Below are 24,829 nucleotides of genomic sequence, written 5' to 3'. Positions count from 1 at the left end.
AAGTCTAGTAGAGTTTATTATCATCTGTGCACTTCCTATCCTTACTATTCACTCCCTCATCCAGATCCTTTTGGAAAACATGGAAGAATGCTGGTCCCAGTACAGACCTTTGGGGGACCCCACTGTTTACATCTCTACATTGTGAAAACTGACCATTCCTACCTCTCACTTCCTGTCTTTTAACCCGTTACCGATCCCTGTCACTTTGGGTCCCGTGACTGCTTACCTTGCTGAAGAGCCTTTCAGGAGTGACCTTGTGTAAGGCGTTCTGAAAGCCCAGGTGCCATACGTCCACTGGCTCTCCCGGTGCGTATACTTGTTGGCGTCCTGTGAGAATTCCCAGTGATCGCTGAGGCACAATTTCCCTTTACGAGGTGCTCTTTGCTGTGTCTGGCCATTCTGTCGTTGCTGTTGTCTCTGTTTGCTTGGCCCTGGAATAAGGCTTCCTGACCTGTAATTGTCAGGATCTTCTCTGGTGCCTTTTTTAAAAACTCAAGGTTGCTTGGCTGCCTTCCAGCCATGTGGTACCAAGCCTGATTGAAGTGACAAGCACCATACCAGTGAATGGCTCTGCACTTCCATAGCGGAGTGCTGCTAGAACTCTTGGGTGAATGTATCTGGTCACACTTTTACCAGTTAATTCATCAGTTTGTTTCAAAACCACCTGTCTTCAGTGGCAGATTAGCCAGTGGGGCCAGTTGGGTGCCCCATGCTCTGCCCACCCACCCTGTGCTCCTGCCAAGGAAAAGGGGAAGACACTGCTCCAAGCAGAAGTGCCCGGGGTGCAGGGCCAGGCCCCATGCACAGGCCCTGCTTTCTAACATGTGTGTGTAGTGGGTGAGGCAAGAGACTGCGGGGTGTGGCGGAGGGGCCTCCACTTCCTGTGGCCCAGGGCCAGACAGACCCCCAGTCTGCCCCTGCTGACACCTACATCTGGGACGGTTCCTCCAACTTGCTGCCAAAGTGAAAGGCTCCCATGTGGGCGCCTCCCTTGCCCTCTCCAGGGAATACAGGTGCAAAGAATTCATTTAACTTTTCCGCAGTGGCCTGAGGAGCTGTCCTGTCAGGGTGCCAGGCTCTCCTTGTAATGCAGTCGCTCGTCTCGCTAGCTGGGGCCTCCCTCGTCAGTACAGCTAGCCCAGCCCAGGGCATGCAGCCAGGCTGTGGGCACTTTATTCCTGGTGGCACTGCCAGCTCCGGGGGCAGGGGGGGAGAGGAGTTTGACTCCCACCTAGACTCCCCCACCTCAGCCTTTTGCTTGGAGCCCCCTCTTGTGCCCCAAACTCCTCATTCCCAGCACCCCCAGTCAGAGCCCACATCCCAATTCTCTGCTCCAGATTGGAGCCCCCTCCTGCCCCCGAGCCTCTGCACCCTCCCCCGGGAGGCTGTATGTGGTCTAACTGAATTTTTCAGGGAGTGGGGTGTGCTGTCATTGGCTGCAATAGGGAGAAGTTTCCCTGCCTCTGATCTAAACCGCCCGATAGGTGTTTTTCTGGCCTGCTCTTGAAACCTCCTGGAACTTCCTGGATTCCCCAGCCTCCCAAGGCAACGTATTCCAGTGCTTAGCTGCCCAGACAGGAACCTTTCCTAATGTCCAACCTCAACCTCCCTTATTGCAGTTTGCACCCATTGCTGCTTATCCTGTCCTCTGAGGTTGAAGAGAGCGATCTTTCTTCCTCCTCCTCCCCCTAACAACCTTTTGTGGGTTTGAAAACCGTTGTTGTGTCCCCCACAGTTTCACGTTCCGTTCCCCAGAGTAAATAAGCCCCAGGACTAGAGAGGTGGCCATGTTAGTTTGTATCTGCACAAACAACAAGAAGTCCTGTGGCACCTTGTAGGCAGACAGATATTTTTTGGAGCATAAGCTTTCCTGGGCAAAGGCCCAGATGCGTCTGCCAAAGCGGCTCTTTGCCCAAGAAACCTTGTGCTCCAGTTTTTTTCAGTTGAACCTCAGAAGTCATCTTGTCTACACCCTTAATCATTTGTGCTGCTTTTCTCTGGGCCTTATCCCATTTGTCCACAGCTTCCCTGCAGTGCAGCACCCTGAACTGGACCCAAGACACCAGCTGAGAAGTAACGAACGCAGAGTAGAGTGGAAGTGTGGCTTCTCCTGACTTGCTTATGCTTTCTTCCAGGTCGTTGGTAAATATACTGTGGTGCAAGGCTGGGCCCCAAAGCTGGAAATACCCCCCGCCCCCCGAGCTTTGACAGGCAGCGATGGTGCAGGCTGTGGAGCAGCAGGGGGCCTGGGTCATTGGCTTTGTGCCACGTGGGTCGCTTCTGTGCTCAGCTGGGTCAATCCAGGTCGGGTGCTGTGAGGCTGGTGCCAGGTTATGTTGGCCGTCGCTTGGCCCAGCCCCCAGAGGTGAAAACATGGCAGTTGTGTGTGAGGTGCCAGTGCAGAGGCTGGTGGGCCTGGGAGAGGCGTTTGAAGCACAGCTGAAGAAACCCTGTGAAAGCCCAGGTAACCTATCGCTCTGGCAAAGGGGAAAGGGTCCCAGTGGGGACCCAGTGGAGGTAGGCAGTAGGGACTGTGCTGAACCAGTTGTGGGTCTGAAGGCATGGGTGGGGGATGGAACTAGCAGAAGAGGTGTAAAGTTGAGCTGACTAGCGCACAGAGGGGGTTCACCGGAGCAAGGTGGGGCCCTGGTCATGCTGTGGTTGTGTCTGGGGGGCTCTTTGTGGCAGGCGCTGGGCTCCTGGGTGATTCGTGGGGGCTGGAATGCGGCACAGGGCCGGATCAGTTGCTGCGCTGGCTGGGTGCCGGATGCTCAGGAAGTGGGGGTGTGCCCCTGGATGCCTAGTGGCCGGGAAGGCGTCGTCCTTGCAGCCTGTCAGCAGGTGGCGCTGCTGCTGCACCCTGAGTCTGCGTGGCCAAGCGGCAGAGCAGCCGGAGAGGTGGCGGAGGAACGTGTTGCCGGAGGTCGGCAAGTGGCTGAGTGGACGGGCCTGGCGAGTGTCTCTAGCTCGGTGCCTGGCTCTGTGTTTGGAAACTGTGCTGGGTTCGAGCATGTTTCTCTTGAAGCTCTTCAGGGTGTGTGTTTCCTGCCTGCCGGGCTCTGATACGCGCACCGCCGCCCTGCCAAGGGGACTGCAGCTGCCCCTGCCTTTGGGGTGCACCTAGCTGTGGGCTGTGCTGGCTCTGTCGCCCTCCTTGTGCTGCAGGGACTCTCTCACCCAGCTGCAGGCAGGCTGGGTGTCTCTGCTGTGCGAGGGTCTGCCAGGGCCTGCTCCACACCCTTGTCCGGCGTCCCTCACTGCTCCCATGCAGCTGCCCGGCCGTTGGCTGACTCCTCGCTGGTGGTGCAGCCTGTCCCCAGAGGTGAGGCATTCCATGCACATGCAGGGCACCAGAAGCAGCGGGGGCTCTGGTTTTGCCTCTCCCAGGCTGTGCTCTGAGCCGGGGCGGGTAGGAAGCCAGGCAGCCAGCCCTGCAGGTGGGCGAGGATTGCAGCGGGGCATGTGCTAGGCTTGTGTTGGGGGATAGTCCCATGCAGGCAGGGGCAGCGCTGCCTTCCTTGCTTTACTCTTCCCCCACTTCTGCTTGCTAACCCCTCCTGCCTCTCCTCGGCTGCCCCGTTCTCCTTCCGCCGCGGTCCCCCTCTTCCTTTGGTGCGGTGCTGTGCTGTGCTGGCTGCGCCGCCGCGCCCAGGAGCAGGGTCTCGGTGTGCCTCCAGCAGAAGGCAGGCATAGCTCTACCCTTACAGGCCGGGGAGGGTGCATTTCCAAGCTGCAAGGTAGGGGGATAGTGCCAGTGGGACAGGGAGCTGATCCTAGCCCTGGTGGATGGAAAGTGGGGGCAGAGCACTGAGCTCTCCCTGCCCTTCCAGGGCAGGACCGACACTTGCCCTGGAAGCCAGGTCCCTGGAGCCAGGGAGACAACCATATTGCCCTGCATCCCACTGGCCCCCAGAGCAGCCAGGGCTCAGACCAGCTGCGCTGCCATTGGTGTGCTGCAGCCAATGGAAGGTGGTTTCTGCATTCCCGGAGGTGTGGTTTGTCCATGTTACTGCCCCACCAAAGCTTGGTTCCCAGGACTTCGGAGTGGAGGTCTGGCACTGACACGCAAACCTCTGAGCAGAGCTGCACTGCAGTGTGCAGAGGAGAGTGCCAGTCATTCAGGAAGCAGAGGCTGGTGATGACACTGCTAGGGAGTACCCCAAGGACAGAGGCAGCTCCGCTCCGGGGTACCAGGATTCCTGTCTGATCTTGTCATCTCAGCACCCAGCCAGCTTCCTACCATGCTCCCATTCACCTGCAGTGCTTGCAGACTTCATTTAAATGTCCCTAACCCAGCACCCATCAACACCTAAAGCTCTTACCCCAGAGCAATGCTTTACACCCGGGCTAGGTGGCTCCGTCAGGGCTGCAGGAGGGTGGTGAAGCACTGGAATGCGTTGCCTAGAGACGTGGTGGAATTTTCATCCCTTGAGGTTTTTAAGTCCCAGCTGGACAAAGCCCTGGCTGGGATGACTTAGAATCACTGGGCTGGGAGAGACTTCAGAAGGTCGTTGACTCCAGCCCTTTGCTAAAAGCAGAAACAAGCCCAACTAAATTGGGGCAAATGTAGTGCCCGTCTATAAAAAGGGAAACAAGGGTAACCTAGGGAATTAAAAACCAGTCAGCCTAACTTCAGTACCAGGAAAGATGATGGAAGAAACAGTTAAGGAATCCATCTGCAAGCATCTGAAAGATCATATGGTAGTAGGTAATAGTCAGTGTGGTCAGAAGTCAAAAAGATCTGGGCAAACTGGAGAATGGTCTGAGACAAATAAAATGAAGTTTAATAAGGACAAATGCAAAGTGCTGCGCTTAAGGAGGAACGCTCATTTTCCTGTAGAGAATGGGATGTGACTCCCTAGGAAGGAGTACTGCCGAAAGGGATTTAGAGGTCACAGTGGACCACAAACTGAGTGCGAGTCAACAGTGTGACCCTGTTGGGGAAAAAAACAAACATGATTCTGGGACACATTAACAGGAGTATTCTGAGCAAGACATGCAAAGTCATTCTTCTGCTCTACTTTGTGCTGATTAGGCTTCAGTTGGAGTATTGTGTCCAGTTCTGGGTGCCACATTTTAGGAAAGATCTGGAGAAATTGGAGAGGGTTCAGAGAAGAGCAACTAAAATGATTAAAGGGCTAGAAAATCTGACCAGTGAGAGAAGATTAAAAGAATTGGGCTTGTTTAGTTTAGAAAACAGAAAACTGAGAGGGGGCGTGACAGTGATTTACAGGTACATAAAAGGGTGTTATGAGGAAGAGGGAGAAAAATATTCTCCATAGCCTCTGAAAATAGGACAAGAATCAATGGGCTTAAATTGCAGCAAGGGAGGTTTAGGTTGGACATGAGGAAAAATTTCCCAACTCTCAAAGTGTTTAACCACTGGAATAAATTGCCTGGGAAGGTTGTAGAATCTCCATCATTGGCGAGATTTCAGATCAGGTTGGATAAATATCTAACGGGGATGATCTAGATGGTGCTTGATCCTGATATGAGGGCAGGGGACTGGACTTCATCACCTCTTGAGGGTCTTCCAGTTCGATTGTTCTGTGAGTCTATGATTTTAAGTCCTATGCCAATGCTTTGTTGTGGTAGCCTTTTATTTTCAAGGATGCCATGTAGACTGCAGGGCCATCCCACTTGGGGAGAGCGCCCTGGGTAGGGCAGAAGGCAGAATCATGCCAGGGGGCTCGTGAGTCTGTAGGAGCTACTTGTTGCTGCCTGAAGCCCTGTGGTCTGAAGCCTCAGACAAGACGGATTTACCACTCCGCACTGCAGCGTTCCCTTGCCTCAGCTCCCTGCACCTATGTTTCTTGGACGCGAGGACTTTTGTTTTCCAGAGTGTGACCTAATTAGTGTGTGTTCGCTTCACTTAGATGCTTGTCATTGCTAATAATCTCCTTAACAGAGGGAGCCAGGGACTGTGCCACTCCAGATCGGCCTTTAGCTCTTTGGTAGGCTCACCTGGGTTCCCATGGTTGGGGCTCCTGCACCCAGCCCCCCCTCTGCTGCAGGGCTGGCAGGAGCTCCAGCAGTCCTATGGCTGGGAGCCGGCTGGTATGCAGAGCCCCACCAGCAGCCACAGCCGTGCGAACCCCGGCTCGAGGGAGGGTTGTTGCAGAGAGGCCGGTACGCAGCATTGGCGCACATTGCTACAGAAAGACCTGGCTTGTGTAGTTATCTGCACTGGTCTGCTTGTTCCTGAGCTTTCGGTAGCACTATGGGTTTCCATTTGCCCGAAGAAGAGTCTGACAGACTTGTAACGTGACTGACTGACTGAGAACTCCTCCAGCTGCAAGTCACCATTGCGCCATCTCTGGCGGCCGGTCCCGTCCCGTTAAATCCCTCCCGTTATTCCACCTCGTGGTGTGGGAGACTGCCGGTGTAGCAGCTCTTGCGTGCCGCTTGCAGATGGCGGGTGTTATCTGCTGTACAGTGAGCCCGACGGTGGTTTGTCTCCTCAGGTGACGTTCCATGACGTGGACGAGCTGACGCAACAGCTGTTCCCAGTGGTTGAGGCCATGCAGAAACACTTCAGTGCAGGGTCGGGGGCCTACTACAGCGACTCCATCTTCTTCCTCTCGGTGGCCATGCACCGCATCATGCCCCCAGGTGAGCGCGGTGGGGTGGCGGCGGCTGGAGAGACGCAGTCAGTTTCACCCGGGTCAGTGCCGTGCACAGAGGCTGCTGTAATGGGAACTGTGAGCGCGATCCCAGAGGATCGTTAGCCTGGGAGGGATCCTTGAGAACGCACTGAGTCCAGCCCCTGCTCGCAACAGGCCCAAGCACCATATAGCTCAGAGGGGGGCAGACTGGTCCAGGGGCCACGTGCAGCCCGTCTGGCCCCCGAGCTCCCACCCAGGAGTGGGTCAGGACAGCTTTGCCCAGGAGTCAGCCCAGATCCTGGGTGTGCGGTGAGAGTGGGCAGCCCGCCCTGAAGCCTCAGCTGCCCCCGTGCCAGGGCAGCACACTTGCCACCTGCCCTGGCACTCAAAGGTGTTGTGGCTGCAGCTCTGGCAGGTGGCAGGGCTGCAGTGCCACTGGCCCTGGTGCTCCGGGAGGCGCAGCTGGGGTTAGGGTGGGAGGCAGGGGCTGGGCCATGTCTCGCTGTCTGGGGAGGCACAGCCCCTCCTAGCCTTCCCTGCCCAGCCCCCCACCCCAGTAAGTACCTGATGTGGCCTCCAGGACAGAACATTTGCCCTCCCTTGCTCTAGACCGTCCCTGACAGGAGTGTGTCTAGTCCTGCAGAAATCAGGTTTGACCTCCACGAGCTGCGAGCCGCTGACCGAGCGTAGAGTGCAAGAGCTGTCAGTGCAGCCTGGCGCCCAGCACTGTATCACTGGCACGCCCTCCGCTGCGTGTGCCCTGGACTGGGCTCCGCGGCCCATTGCAGGGGAGGAGCTGGAGGGAGCGATGCTGCAGCTGTTCTTGCCAGGTGGTGGCTGGGGACTGCCTGGGCTCATCCGCAGCAGCGCTGAGCCCCTTAGTCAGGCTTTGTAATGTGTTCGTAGGGTCCCCAGAGGAGGTAATTCTCTGTGATGGGCTTGGAGCCTGATTTCTGCTCTGTGCTCTCCAGGAGCCTGGCAAAGGCCACGTTGGCTGAAGCTGTCCCCATGGCCCTGCAAGGGAGAGCTGTGTGAGCCTGCCTTTAAAGACACAGACCTGTCCGACGGTCCACACAAGCCCTGGGGTGGGCCCAGGCCAGGGTGAGCTCTGTGTCCTGCCAGCCTGCCCCATAACTCAGGTTCAAAGGGGTGTTGCTAGAGATGGCCTCAGTTGTGTGGATGGGCCAGCAGCTGGGAGGTGTGGCTGGACCGCTGGTGATGTTGCGGGTTGAGTGAGCACACCAGGACTCTGCCATGTGATGTCAGAGAGTCCATAGTGCACCTGCAGCTCACTGAGAGGACCTGAAGGACAGTAGACAGCAGCCCTGAGCTGCAGAGATGCATGGAGCAGGAGGCTGCCTGGCCTCGTCTCTGCACCCAGCAACATCGGAACTTCTCCGGTTACGTTAACTTCCTGCTGTTCCACCCCTGCCCGGCTGGCGATGCACTGCACTGCCGTAGCTGGCGGCCCCAGCTAGCTGGCTGGCGGTATGAGCAGACGCCGGGAGCAGGGCTGTGTATCAATTAGTGCATGCCTTTCCCCTAGGAAAGCACTGCTGGTTGATGGTCATTGATTTTGTCTTTATCTGTTGTTCTCCTGCCTGGCTCTCTCCTTTATTGTGTGACCAGCGGACAGCAATAAATCTCTAGGAAAACAAAGCAAGTGTGGAAAAGAGGCTTGGCTCAGTAAGCTGCAGCCTTTTCCTTCCTGCAGCCCATGGGTCATTCTCCTGGGACCTGTCTTCTCCATGGGCTCAGCCTGTAAATGTCCTTGTCCAGCCTCAGGCAGGGGACTGGACTAGATGACCTCCTAAGGTCTTTTCCAGCCCTGTGATTCGTCCCTGCTCTGTTCTCCCTTTGTGCTAAAACTCTTCTATCTCACGCGGGGCCAGGCTGCAGTGAGTGGCTGGGCTGCTGACAGGCTGAGAAATGTTTGGGTTAGGTGGATGGTCAGAGGCAGTGTTCCCTGTACGCTGGACGCTTGTGCAGCTGCTCAGAAGAGATTCCCGTGGCACCCAGCTGATTGATAGATAGGGTACCCATAGCCAGGTTTGTGTTTCTACTGGCTGTGCACATTGGCCCAGGCCTTGGTGCATGTCTACAATTTATTCTGCACATGAATGGAAAAAATTAGAGGGAACATTGGTCACAGTACGTGGGTGTTGTGTGTCTTGTGTCCCTGATTCAACAAGGTACCTGCATTTGCCGAGCCCGCTGGCTTCAAGGGGGAGGCTCCCCAAGCAGTATGCCTTGCTGAGCGGGGCCCTCAGGCTGTGCTCTGCTCTGCAGGCAAGTGCATTGCAGTGGTGAGAATGGGGCTGGGAATCAGGCCCTGCATTTGAGAAGGGGAAGGCCTGATAGGCCATCCAGCCCAGCTGCCCGCCATTGCAGAGTGGCTGGCTGGGAGCTGAACTGGCTAGCCAGTGTCCCCCATGACAAGCTCCCAGAGCTTCTCACGGGGAAGCTGCATTCTGCTGGGGCAGGACTGAGATGTCCAAAGTTGGCTAAGGGATTTGGGCACCCAGTGTCCATGGGCCCCAAATCGACTGGCAGTAGATGCTCATCTGCCTGCCCATGCTCTGGGTCAGGTTGCACACCGATTCTGCTAGGGTGTCCCTGCCTCTGCTGAGATCGAAGCTGAGTTGGGTGTGTCTGCATGTGCTACAGCCACACCTCTGATGGCAGCGTCGCCGTATCTGCCAGGGCTCAGCAGGCATTCTGAAATGTGCTCGGGAGGCTTCTGAGCGGCCATAAAGCCCCTTGTGGCTGAGTTAACACAAGGGGAAGGGCTGGCCCAAACCCACCGTACGTCCTGCAGCACCAGCATTTACATGCACTTGTTACTTTCCAGACAAGCAGGAAATGGAGAGACGCTGACATCCTTCTGTTGTTCTGGACACCTTCTGGAGGATGGTCAGAGCATCGGGCAGGCGGGTGACCTGACGAGGTTGGCCCCCTGGCACATGAGCATACAGCATGGTTTGCAGGGGGTGCTCTCCGGAGGAAAAAGGCTGTCTCGGGTTAGTTTGTGATGACTTTTCCATTGGTTGAACACTCACCCAGGTGTAAGTGAATCTGCCTAATGCCTCGGGTTGTGAGTGTGTTTATATTGGCCTGGCCAGGCACCCAGTGTGGGGCAGAACAGGAGAGTCGATGGGGCACTGTTCAGCAGTCTGTCCCTGATAGTTGTTAATTTCCAAAATGGCAAAGTCCTGCTCTTCTGCAGGTCAGCAGGCTGCTGTCTTGTGTTTCTTGCCATCCAGCTGTGTCCTCCTCCATCAGAGAAACAGGTATGTCCCAGCTGCCTGCTGTGGCCAAACAGGTCAGTCACTTGTTAGGTTCTTGGAGCCTGAGCATCCTTCCTGTGGGCACCTGGGGCAGCTAAGAATGGACTTGGCATTTGCCATTAAGAGACGAGAAGGAAGAATGCAGACTGCGGAAAGTCACGTCCACGAGGCTCTGAAATGGGCAGGTTCTCTTGTCGCTTTGAGCATGTCGAGGTTTGAGTGGCTGACCCCAGGGCAGGGTTCTGCAGACGTGCCCTGGAAGGAGGGAGTGGTCAGTGATGGTGGGGTGGGCAGAGGCAGGGAGCAGGGAAGGTGAGGAACAGACTGCGTGTCGTGTGCAAGATGGACCAACGTGCCAGGCAGCCAGGTGCCCACAGTCCTTTGTGCAGGCAGCACTGCCTTCAGAGCTGCCTGCTGGGCAGCAGGCTGAGCAGAGAGCAGCTGCAGCTGCCAGGGTCAGCTCTGAAGACAGCAGTGCCTTCCAGCAGTGTGCTCAGAGAGGTTTGCTTCTGGCGGGCAGTGCTGCTCTCTGGCTGGACATTGCAGGGTGGGAGTCTTAGGTTTGGGTCAGCCTGGGGTGGCTGTCACGGGTCACGTCGCAGGACAGTGATGAGTTCACGGAAAGGGTTGTGCCTCAGGGATGTGTAATCCCTTCCCAAGCAGCCTGGTGCTCTGGTACAGTGAGTATGGACCCCCCCCCACACACACAGAGGAATGGTGCATATCTCTCTTCTTTTAAGTGTTCATGCTACGCCCTGACTCTGTACTCATCAGGGGAAGCGTTCGCCCCTCAGAAGCCAGCACTCGGGGGAGGGGGGGGGGGGGGGGCGGTGCAGTATTTCCCAGGTTACTGAGTAGGGGGGTCTAGCCGTCTCTGTTGGATTGATGGAAAGGACCCTCTAGGCCTGGTTGCAGTTACGCAATTCACTGACGAGCCCCCTGCTAGCCAGGCACTCCTCAGCTGCAGTTTTAAACAAGCATGTCTGTCTCTCAGCCCTCTGTTTGGGGCTGGTGTTACCTGGGTCTGTCATGGAGGGCACTCCTGAGACCGGGCCTCAGTTTAAGGGCTGGCACACTTAAGGGATTCTTCCAGGCAATTCTGGGGAGCTGCAAGCATCAGCTTGTGAGCCTGCAGTCCCTGGAAACAACAGGAAGATGACCTGTAATGGACATTGTCGAGCTGTGCAAAAGAGGGCTGCCCTGTGGCAAATCCACCAAAGTCCAGCTCATTTCCGCAGTGGAAGGGAATGATTGATCTGTGGAGCTGGGTCCCATCCCGAGGGGGAGCCATCAGACAAGCGCCAGGGTACTTCAGGCACCCACCTGGAGTTACTACAGGACAGAAGGAAACAGGTGCAACATGACAAAGGGAGTAAAATCCCTGCAAACCCCACTGTGTCTCACTGGCCTAGCCGAGGAGGGTGCCCCACACTGGTGTCTGTGGCAGTGCCTAGGGACAAGCAAAGAGAGGGTGCAGCATTGTCCCACACAGACTGGGTCCAGCATCCCTGGGCCAGAGCATCTGCTCCCATTTGGTCAGTTAAGGGACTAGGGCAGCACCAAGGAGACAGGCAGGTCTGAGCGCGAGCCAGGTGAGATCATGCCGTGCAGCTGGGAAATAAAACCATGAGGAAGCTGCCAGGTGCAGGGGCTGTTGATAGTTTCTCATCAGTGGGTGGCACATACCCTAATTTGTTAATTAGCTGATGGGCTGGAATCGCATTGTGGGAGCTGCTGCTCTACTGTGTTGGGGGCATGGGGGCTTTGTGCAATTTGTTTGCTGGCACATTAACCCGGAGAGCTTGTTCTGCCTCTATGGAGCGTCCTTCCCTTCCCTTCCTCTGTGCTGCTGGAGGCGTTTCCCTGGCAGGCCAGCAGATGCCTCTAGTGGGGCCAAGAGCACGCTGGGATTCTGCTTATTGAACAGATGGTGTTATCTGACTGCTCTGGGCTGTGCAGAACAGGCAGACAGGGAGCTGGTGTTAACTATTTGGATTGTGCAGAACAGGTGAACGGGGACTGGTGTTGACTGTTTGGACTGTGCAGAACAGGCGGACGGGTGCTGGTGTTAATCAACTGCTCTGAACTGTGTAGAACCGGCGCACGGTGGCTGGTGTTAACTAACTGCTTTGGGCTGTGCAGAACAGATGGTTCGGGGTTGGTGTTAGCCAACTGCTTGGACTGTGCAGAACAGGCGGATGGGGGCTGGTGTTAACTGACTGCTCTGGGCTGTTCTCAGAACAGGCAGACAGGGAGCTGGTGTTGACTAACTGCTTGGGCTGTGCAGAACAGGAGGATGGGGGCTGGTGTTAACTGACTGCTCTGGGCTGCCTGTAGAACAGGAGAACCAGGGCTGCTGTTAAGAGACTGCTGTGAACTACGCAGAACCTGTGGGTTGGGGGCTGGTTTTCTTAGTTGACTTTGGAAAGTGCTGTGGGAACAGGGATAAAACCTGGAGCAGGGCTGCGAGCTGTCCAACCTGCTGCCCCCTAGCAAGGAAAGAAAGGCTGGGGCTAGTGCTGGGCAGTGTCCACAGTGCAGCTGCTGGGGTCAGGGCACTCTGGAAGTGCCTGGGCACGCCCTTGTCTTGCCCCCGCCGCGTGCTGCAAGTCCTGTCTCTGTGGCGGAGGGGGCGGGGGAAGTGGCGGCTGGCTGGCAGGGCTCCTTCCCGTGGTGCACCCATGTCTGGATGGAGTTCAGCTCCCGCGGCAGGCGGTTCTGAGGCAGGCGCGTGGGCAGAGACCGTTGCAAGGACCACTACAGCAGAACAAGGGGCCTGAGGAGTGTATGGATCAGGGGACTGTATGTGTGGGCACCGTTGAGGGTAGGGGGTGGTTGTGCCTGTGGATAACAGGCTGGGTTGCAAGGAACCTTGAAGGGCCAGATTGTGAGAGGCTGAAAGCACGCCAAGGCCTCAGCTCATTGCACGTCTGGCACGAGAGCCTGTCGCGCAGAGGTGCGTGAGGGGCAGCTCCTTCGCCGCACACCCTGCTGGTCCAGGTGTGGAGGGGGCACTGCAGCATCAGCCTCAAGGCCAAAAGGAGGGACAGCACATTTCCCACGTGCCTGCCTGCCTGTCGCTCTTCACGCATCGCCCCTCCCGCCTCTCCCCAGGGGCAGCAGAGCCCTGTGCTCTGGCCTGAGGCAGAGGGCCCCAGAGTGGTCATTCAGTTTCAACTGATGGGCTTGGTGCAGCCCAAGATGGAGACTGGGGGGCCCTGCTGCGAGAGGGCTGTTTGACACCAGGCTTGGGAACTGAGCACCTCAGGACCGTCATGGGCCTTTGCAGGGGTCTCCTCTAGGCAAGTGCAGCTCAGCTGTGGCAGTGGGCCTGGCCCGAGGCCTTGTGTGCGCATTCGGGGCTTGCAGGTGGTATCTCACCAGCCGCCCTGCGAAGTGGGCGTTTTCCAAAGGCACGTGCCTCGTGGGGGCACCAGGAGCGTGCAGCTCCCGAGGTGATACTGTGTTTTGAGCTCCTCGGCCGGCTGTCCGTGGTGTGCTGTTCACACTGGCCGCAGGGCCTGTGAACTGAGTTGTGTTTGCGCCTGCTCACACTTCTGCCTGTGGTGGCAGCCTCCCAGTGGCTCTTGGCCTGGCTCAGACGTGGGCAGGACTCTGCCCCATGGGAAGCAGGATTTGTCCTAGGGCAGAAGGAGAGAATTTATCCGTGGAGAAAACAGGACCCGAGCCGGGAAACACACAACAAAACAGGAAACTGCTCATGGCCCTCAGGGAAGCTCAGGGGAAAACTGCTGGGAACAGCCAGGAATGCTGAGGTTAGAAAAACAAAGGAAGCGAGGAACAAAAGGCAGACCAGGGAACCGAGCATGTTTGCATAAATAACCCACAGAGCTGTGTGGAGTTTGCCGTGGGCCCGGGGATCTGAGGAGCTCCATGCTGGCTCAGGCTGCTTGCCTGTGTCCTGCCACCCACTGCCGTTGGCATCGCACATGTGCTGCAAAATGTTCTGGGCCCTTTGTGAGTCACTGGGTGCGGTAAAGATGGCGTCTGTCCCCTGCACTGAGCTCCTGCCTCAGCCACTTCGCTTCTCCCTTCAGGCAGCGGTGTGCTGGCGTGGTTCGTAGGTGGTGCTCTTCTCTGGGTCTCTCTGCAGGTCGCCGGGGCTGGTGCTCACACCCTGCTGGCTGACCAGTGCAAATGGACGGTGCAGTGTGCCACCAGGGTGCACGCTCTGGCACACATTGAAGTCCATCGGGCCATCCTGGCAGGAGCACGGGATATGTGCAGTTGGCGCCTTGATCCTGGGAGGTGGTGCTGTGCTTCCAATGGTCTCCCTGGCAGATGGGAGTAGTCAGCACCGCACGATCACACACTGACCTGGAAGGAGTGAACCTACGTTACAGGCACACTGCAGGCACAGGCTGAGTCACCCAAGCAGTGCAGAGCGGGCTCTAGGACAGCCCATACACCATGTAGCCAGCGACAGACCATGGCTGCCCACCAGGGTGAGGCCTTACCAAAGCCTGGGCATGCTCCCTTCTCTGGGTCCAGTGGAGATAAGGGACTATCCTCCAGGTTCAAACCCTGGTGGGAGATTGCGCAAGGCCAAGAGGATGAGCAGTGGCATATGGAGGTGCCTGGGGCTTGTCTCTTGTGGGCGGCATCTGCCCTGGACTGGAGGTTCAACTCGCAGCACCTGCTGCTCGCCCGTCGGGACAGTAATTCCTAGGTAGCAGAACTCATCAAAGGAGTCGGGAGTCAATAAACAATAGGGCCATGAGCAGGCAGCCCAGCGTGTGTCTGCCACATGTGCTGGCTGCCTGGCCTTCTGGCCAGCACACACGCTGGCGCCACTCAGCTCAGGGGCCGTGTTACCTCTGCGCTGAGCGTTCTCCCCCACTCTCTGGTGCTGACACAGAAGCAGCTCCCAGCCCCAGTCAAAGGGCTTTGTTTCGTCAGGTGGTTTAACGCCAGTTCCTAACCCCCTCTCCGCTGCACACAGGAGGCGGCTGGCCGGCAGCGCACCTGTAGCCTGCAAGTGGTGGTCTCTCCCCTCCTGTGAGTGACTTTGCAGCTCGCCATTACCCTGCCCTACAGACCAGGCAGTTATCTCCTGCAAGAAGCGACCCCCGTCACCAGGGGAGGCTGCTGCTGCCTCTGCCGCAGTCCCAGGAACGCAGGGAGCAGGTCACAGCTGTTTGCAGCTTTGCTCTGCACAGATTGTAATGCCTGCCTGGTTGCTACGGGGCTTTGGCTGCTCCCCCAGGCCCCAGCTCTCTCCACACACTCCTGAGGCAGGAGATGAGTTGGAACTGTGGCCAGGCAGGGGCTGCAGGCAGGAAAGGGAAGGAGACGAAATCTGGGACTACGAGGCATTTCTCTTCCTGTCTTAAATTCAACTCTGAGTTTCCAGCCTGTGGCCACAGGTCCCATAGAGCAGAGACCAGGCGCCCAGGGGTCAGGCAGACACCGAGCACTGGAGAATGTCATGGCAGGAGCTGAGTTCTTGGGGAGCCTCTACCCACTGCACAGAGGAGAACAGACATGGAGAGGCCGATGGACATTCTCAGAGTCACACAGCCACGGTAGCCCCTCCCGCACCGGCAGACAGCTTCCCTCGGGTCAGGGCTGTCAGACAGATAGCGAAGAGCTCTTGCACTGGGGAGGGAGCAGAGCTGTGCGCTGCGGCTGCCAGGGTTCTTGTTGCTGTGCACTTTTGGTGTGAGGTGTCCTGCTAAAGAGCTGCTGACACCTGGCTCCCGTGGACACGTCTGGTTTCTATGCCTAGTGCTCCCCAGGTGCTGGAGCACCAGCGTGTGAGCTGGTGGGGAATGTGCATGGCAGTGCGCACACTCGCACCACACTTTCCCTTGCACGGTTGGTGGGCGGCACAGTGACGGCCAAGCATGGGACTCTCTCATTTACAGTCTGCAGGATGGGTACAGCTCAGGACTGCTCATGCCCGTAGCAAGGCAGATCCCTGCTGGCTGCAGGCGGTGCACTTCCCTGTGCAGCTGGTTCTGCAGCCTCATGCTGGCTGTGTGGCCTGAGCCATGTTGCATTCAGTCTTCACACCAGCCTCTGCCCCCTAGTTGGGGCAAGGGAGACCAAGTGTCGCTGGAGGCCATTGGCAGATGGTCCTGCAAGTTCCTCCCATATGCCAGGGTTTCACTTGGTCCATGAAGGTAACTTGGGTAAGAAAGTTGGCTGTGGTGCAGATTGTACACTTGCCACAGAGACAGAGGTGGAAATTTCCCATCTTTGCTCCGGTCCTATCTCCTTGGAGGCAGTTTGGAGATTCTGCTTAAATGTCTCATAGTTAAAGGAGAGACCTGGGGCTCCAGGGCTGTGGGCTCCATCCTGAGTGCAGCAGGACTCTTTGGGTGCCCTTGAGGAAAGCACTTTGTTTCCCCATGTGTAACACAGGGCTAGTGGCACCTCTGTCCCCTGGCACGTGGGAGGTGAAGCTCATTAATGGCTCAAGTTCTCTGACAAACAGTCACTGTCCTCTGCTGCATGGAATTACCCACTCTGCGTCATAGCACCTGTACAGGAAACCACACGAGTTACTGAGGCCTGTTCTTTCAGATCAGAAGGTCCAAGTGCCATTTCTGCAGCCGCCTTGCTTGATGTGTGGCGGCAAACGTGGAGTTGTGAGGTTGCCACCCTGGATTTGTTGCAAATATCCATGTCATTTAGTGGGAGGGCGGTGGAGGTAGGCTAGAGTCTTGCAGGTGCTCCCGTCTAGTAGCTTTTTGACCACAGGTGGGGTGTTCATGTCTGTGTCTTGTGTTCCCGTTCTAGGGAGTCAGCTCTTGACACACTGTTTGCTTCATGCTAACACACTCAGGAAAGCTGAGACCTGTGGGTGGTGACTGCATCCCACTTTGAGTCTCTGCCAACAGAGGGTTCTGACGATGGCACATGCTAGCTGCGTCTTGGCATCACATTGCTGCTGCCTGAAGTGACGACATCGCTCCCCTGCAGACAGAGCAGGCTGGACAAGCCTGCAGCACCAGGCAGGCTGATGGTATTTCGCACTGATTTACCGATACCTTGAGGGCTTCAGCAAGCAAAGTGCAGATCTCGTCTGGCGTGAGAGGTTTTTGTTAGTCTTTTTCACAGTGAGGCTAGTGTGTTGGGCAGGGCAGGTGCTGGGATTAGTGTGGCTACAGAGCCAGGTGTGCAGGGGACATGTGGATAGAAGGGGCGGGATGCATTGGAAATGGGAAAACCATGTACCTGAGCCATACGTTCTCCGCCTCTCCGGCCTGCATCCTCTTTCATTTCCCGCAGTGATTTCCTCCTGTCCTCAGCGCTCTGGTAACTGGTGGTGGTGTGACCCACGTGCAGCAGGCCAGCGAACACCTGGCCATGTAAGAAGGATGAACATGGGGCGTGAAGAGCTGTGAGTCCAGAGCGTTCACGTTACTCATGTTGTTTGCACGTGTTTGGCAATAATTAACCCACACAGTGCCCTGGGCTGCGGATCCCAGTGATGAAATGAGACGTGGTGGAGCCCACATGCCCCTGGGGGCCCTGACCGCTACCCAGCCTGACCCAATAGGCACTCGTTGGTGCTGGAAGTAGCATCAGGCCATGGCAGGAGTGCAGGGCCCCACGTGGCAGGCAAGCAGTAAGGCAAGCTCAGGCTTTACCCACAGGTGCTGGGGTCACAAGTGTATGTAGAGGGCTTGGCCTGGCCTGGCTAGTCTGGGGTGCCCTTTGTGCAGCGTGCTGGGTTTGGCTCTGCCACCCCAGCTGTGAGCGCCATGCATCCCACGCTGCAGGTTGTGAAAGCAGAACAGCGCTGGGCGTCTGCCCTGGAGCGAAGAGCCAGAGACAGGACGGGGGCAGACCCCAGCTCAGCCCTCTCCAGGAACAGAGCTCAGCTGTGACCTGTCTTCCCTGGGGTCTGCTGGATGCTGAAACGAGATTCTTGTACATGGGATGAGATCTGTCTTCCTTTAGGCTCATCTCGCTCCCTGGCTGCAGCCTTTGTAGTGTGCCATGGGGCTGCCAGCTCTGCTCCCTCTGCTAACTCACGGCAGCTGTGCCCGTAGGGCCTAGCTCCTCTCTGCATACTCTGTGCCACAGGGTACCTGGACTCCCTGTGCAGAGGAGCTGGGTCCCAGCCAGCCAGTTACTGGGCATAGACTACCCCTGGGCGTGGAAAGGGCTTCTGGGGGCTGGGACAGGCGATACCGGGGGAGAATATACAGCAGGGCAGGGGAGCTGACTCCCTGGAGCATGGGGTGGGTGCTTGGGAGCCTCCCCTGAGGCTGCTGCCCAGAAGCAGGGGCAGAGATGGGCAGATCCGGGAAGATGCTAGTGGCCCTGAGAAGGGTGGAGCTGAAAGCGAGGCCTGAGCTCAGTTGGCTTTTCTCTCTCCTTGGTGCAAGCTGGGCATGGCAGCGTGCTTGTGGGTCTGGGAGAAGCCTACACCATCCCCAGGTGCCAGTGGCGTGCTGCAGCAGCGCACTGAGCAGGGACTAGCCCCATGTCCCGGGGGAGAGGCTGTGTTCACTCTTCGCCCAACACGTGACTCTCAAAGCACTCTCCCAACCCTGGTTCCCATCACAGACTGCCTGAGTGGCGGGGAGGCAGCGGGACTGGTCACTCGTTCCCATGTGCTGGGGACTGTGTCAGACGGGGCCTAGAGGAGTTGTGGACGGCAGCGGGTGGCTCCCGCAGAGGGGCCTGGCATGCAGAGAGAGACATCACCAGTTGCAGGTGTTTGTCGGCAGCGCAGGCATTGCCAGGCACTGGGCGGGCGTTGTGTGTTCTCTGCACGCTGTTCGTAGGGACACAGTCAGTACAGAGGGGGGTGTTGGCAGTCGGCCACAAGTGGGCAGTGCCGTGACCTGATGCCTTCCTTGTGAGTTGGTAAAACGACAGTGGCAGGGCACTTGCACCAAATTCGCTGATTCCTGGTTTTTAAACTGGCATTTAGATGATCTCGGAGAACAAACAGGCGATTTCGTTCCCTCTGCGCTTGGGGGCCATTTGGTCAGTGGGTTGCATGTGGTTCACCAACGCAGCAGCAGATGCTGCTCCCTTTTGCTTACACATGTCCACCCCCCGCCACACACACCCCTCCCTGGTCATCAATATCAGCACACTTGCCCCGTTGGCCATTAAGTAATAGAGCCGGCAGTCCCCTGTGAGGTAGGAGCTGGCTTGTGTGTGCCACTCCCCGGGTATAGGTGGGGCAAAAGATACAAGAGGTGGTAACTTGGCCAGTGCCACAGAAGCAAGCATGTTACAGCCGCAGGGGTGAGCACTGGATTGGGAGTCAGGAACACCTGCATCCTAACCCTGGCTGTGCCACAGACTGAGTGTGTGACCTTGTCATTCACCAGCACATGGAGCCATTTCCCACTGTATAGTGGGAAAGACTGGTGCGTTGGCACCCGCCGGCTGTGCTGAACTATTGCTTGTGCAAAGTACTGGTGCTTATCACAGTAGATTCTGCGATGGAGCCCCCGTGGTTGCTAAGTGTGACTAGACCCATGGTAGTAGAGCTGGGGGATGCTGAAGATGGTGCTTGGATTCTTAAGGTCCAGTTTGTTGCTCCATGATGGCACCTGTACATAAAATGTAGATATGGAAACCAGTCAGCAGAGTCCTTTTAATCCAGGTAGTGGTGAACACTCAGCAGCTCAGCTGGTTGGTTGTTGGCTTTATATTAAAATCTAAGCAGCTGTGATGTTACATAACCAAGCAACCACTGCAAAGCATTTGGTATAGCTACAGGGTGACTGCACATGGTCATGGGATCATGGAACCTTTCAGGGCTCTGCTGGCATTAAAGGTGGGCAGTAAACAGCTGTGGCAGTGGAAAGGCTGTCTTTCTGTCTTGTCTGAGTTTGCATTTGCCATGTTTCCCTTAGTCTGCTGCAGTGTAAGTGCAGGGAATGAAATCCCCAGGAAACGAAACAAAGAGAAGTCCTGTGGCACCTTATCGACTAATACATGTTTGGAGCATTGGTGCCACAGGACTTCTCGTTATTTCTGAGGATACAGGCTAATGCGGCTACCCCCGATACAGGGGACAAATGTTCTGGAAAAGGGGTTTCTCCCTGTTTGCCCTGAATGGTGTCATCCCAGAGCTGGACAATGAACAGTCTCACACATGTAGGCTCCTGAGTCCCGTCTCCCCTCCCATTCCCTCTTCCCTGGCTGGGCAGCTGGTGCCCTTCTGTGAGGCCATGTGTGAGAAAGCTGGTGTCCTGGTATCGTGGATGAGCCAGGGAGCTTTTCTTCTCCTTCTTGGCAGTGTGGCTGTGCAGAGCACTGCAGGGCTGATGTGGTGGATCTCAGGCCGATTCCAAGGGCACAGGACCCCACAGTGGTCACTGAGGAGGGGAGGCAAGGCCTGGGCAGCCCATGGGGACTCAGCTGTCTCGGTTGCCTAGAGCCCAGTCAGGGTGGGCTTGTAGCTGAGTTAGGGGAAGATACTTGTCCCTGCACTTCCTCTATGGTTAAGTGGCAGCCTCCCTCACTCAACACTGTCAGCCTCTGGCTTTCACCCTGCACCCGCTGGCCTTAGTGAGTCGCCAGGTTTGAGTGGCTCAGTGCACATGGTTTCTGACAGGATTGGAGTGTTTCACATGGAGGAGCAAAACCTACCCCAGGCAGTCATCGGCGCAGGTCTAGAAAATAGCATCTCTCGTTTCTTGGATGTCTAGAGCACATCAGCTCATCCTGCCAGCAGAGAGAGTTCTTCAGCCGCCAGCCCTGCAAAATTAGGCAGCTCCGCTGCAGCCCCGTCAGTGCTGTGACTTGAGCTAGCTCTCCATGCCCACTGGGTGCACAGGTGATGGATGCTGCTTTCTTTGTTCCTCACTGGATACTGGGCCATATTACAACCCACAGGGCTTGCTTGTACCCTGGTTACCAAATGATTCAAATTGTACTGAATCAGTGATGTGTCCTCTGTAGTTTCGCACTCCACCTGTTTTTATGTCTGCAAGTTTCACTAGTTATGATATGTTTGCTTTCAAGTCATTAATAAACATTAAATAGCATAGGACCAAGAACCAGTCCTGGGGTGAAACAGGCCTACTCAGTAACCATTCTACATCTACAGTTATACTTTCAAATCTGTCAATTCGCCAGTTTTAATCCATGTAATGTACCCAGTGTTGACTTTTATGTATTATTCTAGCTTTTTAATTAAAGCATTGTGTAGTACTAGTCCAGTGCCTTACAGAAGTCTGTGGGCTTGTCTACACTACCTCCCTACTTCGAAGAGAGGATGGTAAGTAGGGTGTTGGGCGTTTATTAATAAAGTGCTGCAGTGCATATTCAGCACCTCATTAAGCAAATTTTTTCCCCTGACAACTCCAAAGCTCACCCGCCGGTACTTCAAAGTGCCTGGGCAACTTCAAAGTCCCTTTACTCCCTTTTCAAAGTTTTGAGGAGTAAAGGGACTTTGAAGTACCAGCGGGTGAGTCGCGGCTACGTGCCAGCCGGCACTTTGACGTCTAACACTTTGGAGTTGCTGTGGGGAGGAATTTGGTTAATGAGGTGCTGCATATACACCGCAGTACTTCATTAATAAACTCCGAACACCCTAATTATCATCCTCCCTTCGAAGTAGGGAGCTAGTGTAGACAAGCCTTATGTATCTGCCTCTGGCAAAGCGGGTCTTTGCCCACGAAAGCTTCTGTTCCAAAATATCTGTTAGTCTATAAGGTGCCACAGGACTTCTTGTTGTGTATGTATATTATGTAGATACTATTATTTATCAGACGGACTAGTAATCTCATCAGAAAAAGAGAGATCCATTTTTCATAAGTCCATGTCAATTTGAATTGCTTGCATTGCCCTACTTTAATTTTTAATCGAGTTCTGCATCAACCACTCCATGATCTTACCCAGGATCGATGTCAGAGGGATTGTCCTATAATTATACAAGCCATCCAATTACTCTTTTTAAAAATTAGGACAACGTTAGTTTTTTCCCATCCCATGGAAATTTGCAAGATGTATTTAAAATCAGCATAAACAGTTCCACGATATCCTCAGTTGCCTCTTTTAAAACTCTCTTGTATGCAAGTTATCTGGACCTGCTAAATTTAAAATGTTTTCCTTTGGCCTGTGTCTACACTAGCTTTCCTCTTTTGAAAGTGGCATGCAAATGAAGTAATTGAAAATGCAAATGAGGTGCATATTTACATACCTGAGACTTCATTTGCATATTCTTTTGAAAGAAGAAAAGCAGTGTAGATGCAGCTCTTTCGAAAGTAAGCCCCATCTTGGAAAAAAAACTTTTTTTTTAATGGGAAGAAGGCTTCTTTCAAAGGTGGGGTTTGCTTTCAAAAGAGCTGCATCTGTACTGCTTATCTTCTTTTGAAAGAATAATGTGCAAATGAGGTGCCAGATATGTAAATTTGCACCTCATTTGCATTTTTCCTCATTTGTATGCCTCTTTCGAAAGAGGAATGCAAGTATAGACACAGCCTAGGAGTTTCCGTGTAACATCATTCAGATACGCTGGTGGAATGGAAAAGCTGTTGTCACCATACAATGAGACTGCATAAATCTGTTTTTCTCTAAATACAGAATAGAAATATTTATTGAACTCTCCTGCCTTAATTCCACTATTTCCATCTAGTAATGACCAAAATGACAGTCAGGAGTCTTTTTGTTTATAATATGTTTTAAAAAACTCTTTCAGCTTGTTCTTAACTCCGCTGTCCATAGATGACTTTTTAAGGACCTTTGCTTTGCTTATCAGTTTCTGTGGTTCCTAACATCGGATTTATATTCTTTGCTATCAGTTTCCCCTTTCTGCCATTTGTTTCACTGTGTATGAATGTACATATCGACTATTTTTATAGCTGCCTCCACTTCCCCTCTAGCAAAGGACTTTTTTTTAACCAGAGGAGGCTGTATTTCCAGATCTGAAGAAGTGGGTCTGCCCCATGAAGGCTCATCACCTAATAGATTATTTTGCTAATCTTTAAAGTGTTACATGACTGCTAGTTGTTTTTTTTTTAACCAGCGCAACCTTCTTCCTCAGTTGTGGGATTGTGGCTTTTTAAGGTGTTCTTAAACAATTGCCAATTATCAGTCACATTTTTCTGATGAAATTCTCCCTTCCTTGTGATCTGGATCATAATCATTGTCAGCTCTATCAAAATGGCCACATTGGAATACCTAATATATTTAATTGGTTTGCACTTCATTGTGCCTTGGATGTTATAAATGTGACCTGGTCATAATGACTTGTGCCTAAGTTACCAGTAACTTCTATCTCATAGAGCTGGAAGGGACCTTGGGAGGTCATTGAATCCAGTCCCCTGAACTCATAGCAGAACTTATCACCATCCCTGACAGCTTTTTTTAATTGGTTCCCCCAGATCCCTAAATGGCCCCCTCAAGGGCTGAACTCAGAAGCGTTGCTTTAGCAGGCCAATGCTCAAACCATTGAGCTATGCCTCCCCTTTGGTTCTGTGATCAGTTAGGACAAAGTCTGATAAAGAATTTCCCCCCATGTTGCGTTAGGAATTCTCTCATACTGAGTTTGGGGCATCTGACGTTGGCCACTGTTGGGGACAGGACGCAGATGGACTTGGTCTGACCTGGTCTGCTGCTCTTGTGTTAAATGGTCATCTCTAACTTGTCGAGAGTCTAAAGGTGTTTTAGCCCTGGCAGCAGGAGACCCCAGCATATGTCTGCCAAAGTGAAGTCCCGCCACACTGTAAGAGAGGTGCATAAGAAGTGGGTTGTTACCAGTGTGGCTCACTGTCCATAGGAGACTGTAGCCAGACAGAGTCTCCCCCTTACAAGCCACCGGCTAACAGAGACACCAACTAACCCTGCATCTTGTGTTGACCACTGATCCGTAAGCATTCAGGAGCATTGCCTTCGGAGTGAACAGTGGCCCAGTTGTACCGGGTGCTATTTCTGACCGAGTGCCCCTCATCCCACTTTTGCCTACTCAGCTGGTCCTCGGTAGGTGATAGCAGTTGCAGGAACAGTCCAGTTGTGGGCATCACCCATCCAGTGCCAGCTGGTGGCACTTAGGCTTATGATGAGCATTTCCAGTTCCTCTGGTGGCTACCCAGCTCCTGGCCTGCTGTGTGGGCCATTTGAGAGCTGCTTCTCTTAATGGCCTTTGGCTCCTTTATTACTTTTCTCAACATCTTGGTTTTGTGTGGCCTTGAAGGTTCGTGTTTTCGTACTTTTTACCCCCACCTCTGTCCTGCCCTGTGCTGTTAGTTTATACCTTCCTGACTGCTGTGGCTAGCTTGTCCCAGGGAGATTGGTCCCCAAGGTGCTGTTACAGTGGTGGAATGAATCTACCTAGCCCCACTGACGTCCCCATTGAGCTATAGCCTCTCGAGTTTGCCACCTGGCATTGCTGAATTTTCCTGTCTCTTCTAGAGATCACGCGCATAATCCAGCTGGACTTGGACCTGAAATTCAAGACCAACATCCGAGAGCTGTTTGAGGAGTTTGACCACTTCCTGCCAGGTGCTGTCATTGGGATAGCCAGAGAGATGCAGCCCGTCTACAGGTAGGGTGTGTACGTGGCACTCAGCACTGGGGTCACAGGCTTTGCTCGTGTGCAGCCTAACTGAGTGGAGCACAGAGATCCCCGGAGTCCTGTGGTCTGTGGCTGAGTGCATTGAATGCCCGGATGTCTGTGTGAGGAGAAGCATGTAGTAGGCTGATCTGTGCCTAGGACCGTAGCTCTACACATTGCATTGGACAGAATTGCCAGAACTTTCAGAGCTGCATTCCCGAGAGTGGCATCTAATGCCATACCTAGGCTCCCCAGCGATGGTCTGTCTGTCTCCCTGCCATGCTGCTCCCAGAGCAGTTGCTGTGACTTGGTGCTGAGGCTGCTCCTGTTTAGGTGCCTGAGGCTCAATTTAGGAGCCCAGCTCTGGGTATCCATGGCCAAAAACTTTGGGCGCAAAGTTTCAGTTCTGCCAATTAGACCAGTGATGTTTCCATTCC

General features: G+C 54.7%; 1 protein-coding gene across 2 annotated transcripts in view; it reads left to right on the top strand.

Annotated features, from left to right (window-relative positions):
• XXYLT1 (xyloside xylosyltransferase 1) overlaps window positions 1-24,829 on the top strand; it is a 72,034-nt gene that overhangs the window by 14,651 nt on the left and 32,554 nt on the right. The window contains exons 1-3 of one of the 2 annotated variants that reach the window (XM_075004472.1): window positions 3,111-3,322; window positions 6,465-6,612; window positions 24,251-24,383. In XM_075004472.1, coding sequence (XP_074860573.1) covers window positions 3,266-3,322; window positions 6,465-6,612; window positions 24,251-24,383 — 338 coding nt within the window. In that variant the 5' untranslated portion in view covers window positions 3,111-3,265. Of the gene's footprint in view, window positions 1-3,110; window positions 3,323-6,464; window positions 6,613-24,250; window positions 24,384-24,829 lie in introns of those variants that run through there. The other variant, XM_075004471.1, reaches the window with a different exon arrangement.

Source organism: Carettochelys insculpta, chromosome 10, assembly GCF_033958435.1.
Source record: "Carettochelys insculpta isolate YL-2023 chromosome 10, ASM3395843v1, whole genome shotgun sequence".
Classification (NCBI taxonomy): domain Eukaryota; kingdom Metazoa; phylum Chordata; order Testudines; family Carettochelyidae; genus Carettochelys; species Carettochelys insculpta.
This window is presented reverse-complemented; position numbering and strand designations above follow the sequence as displayed.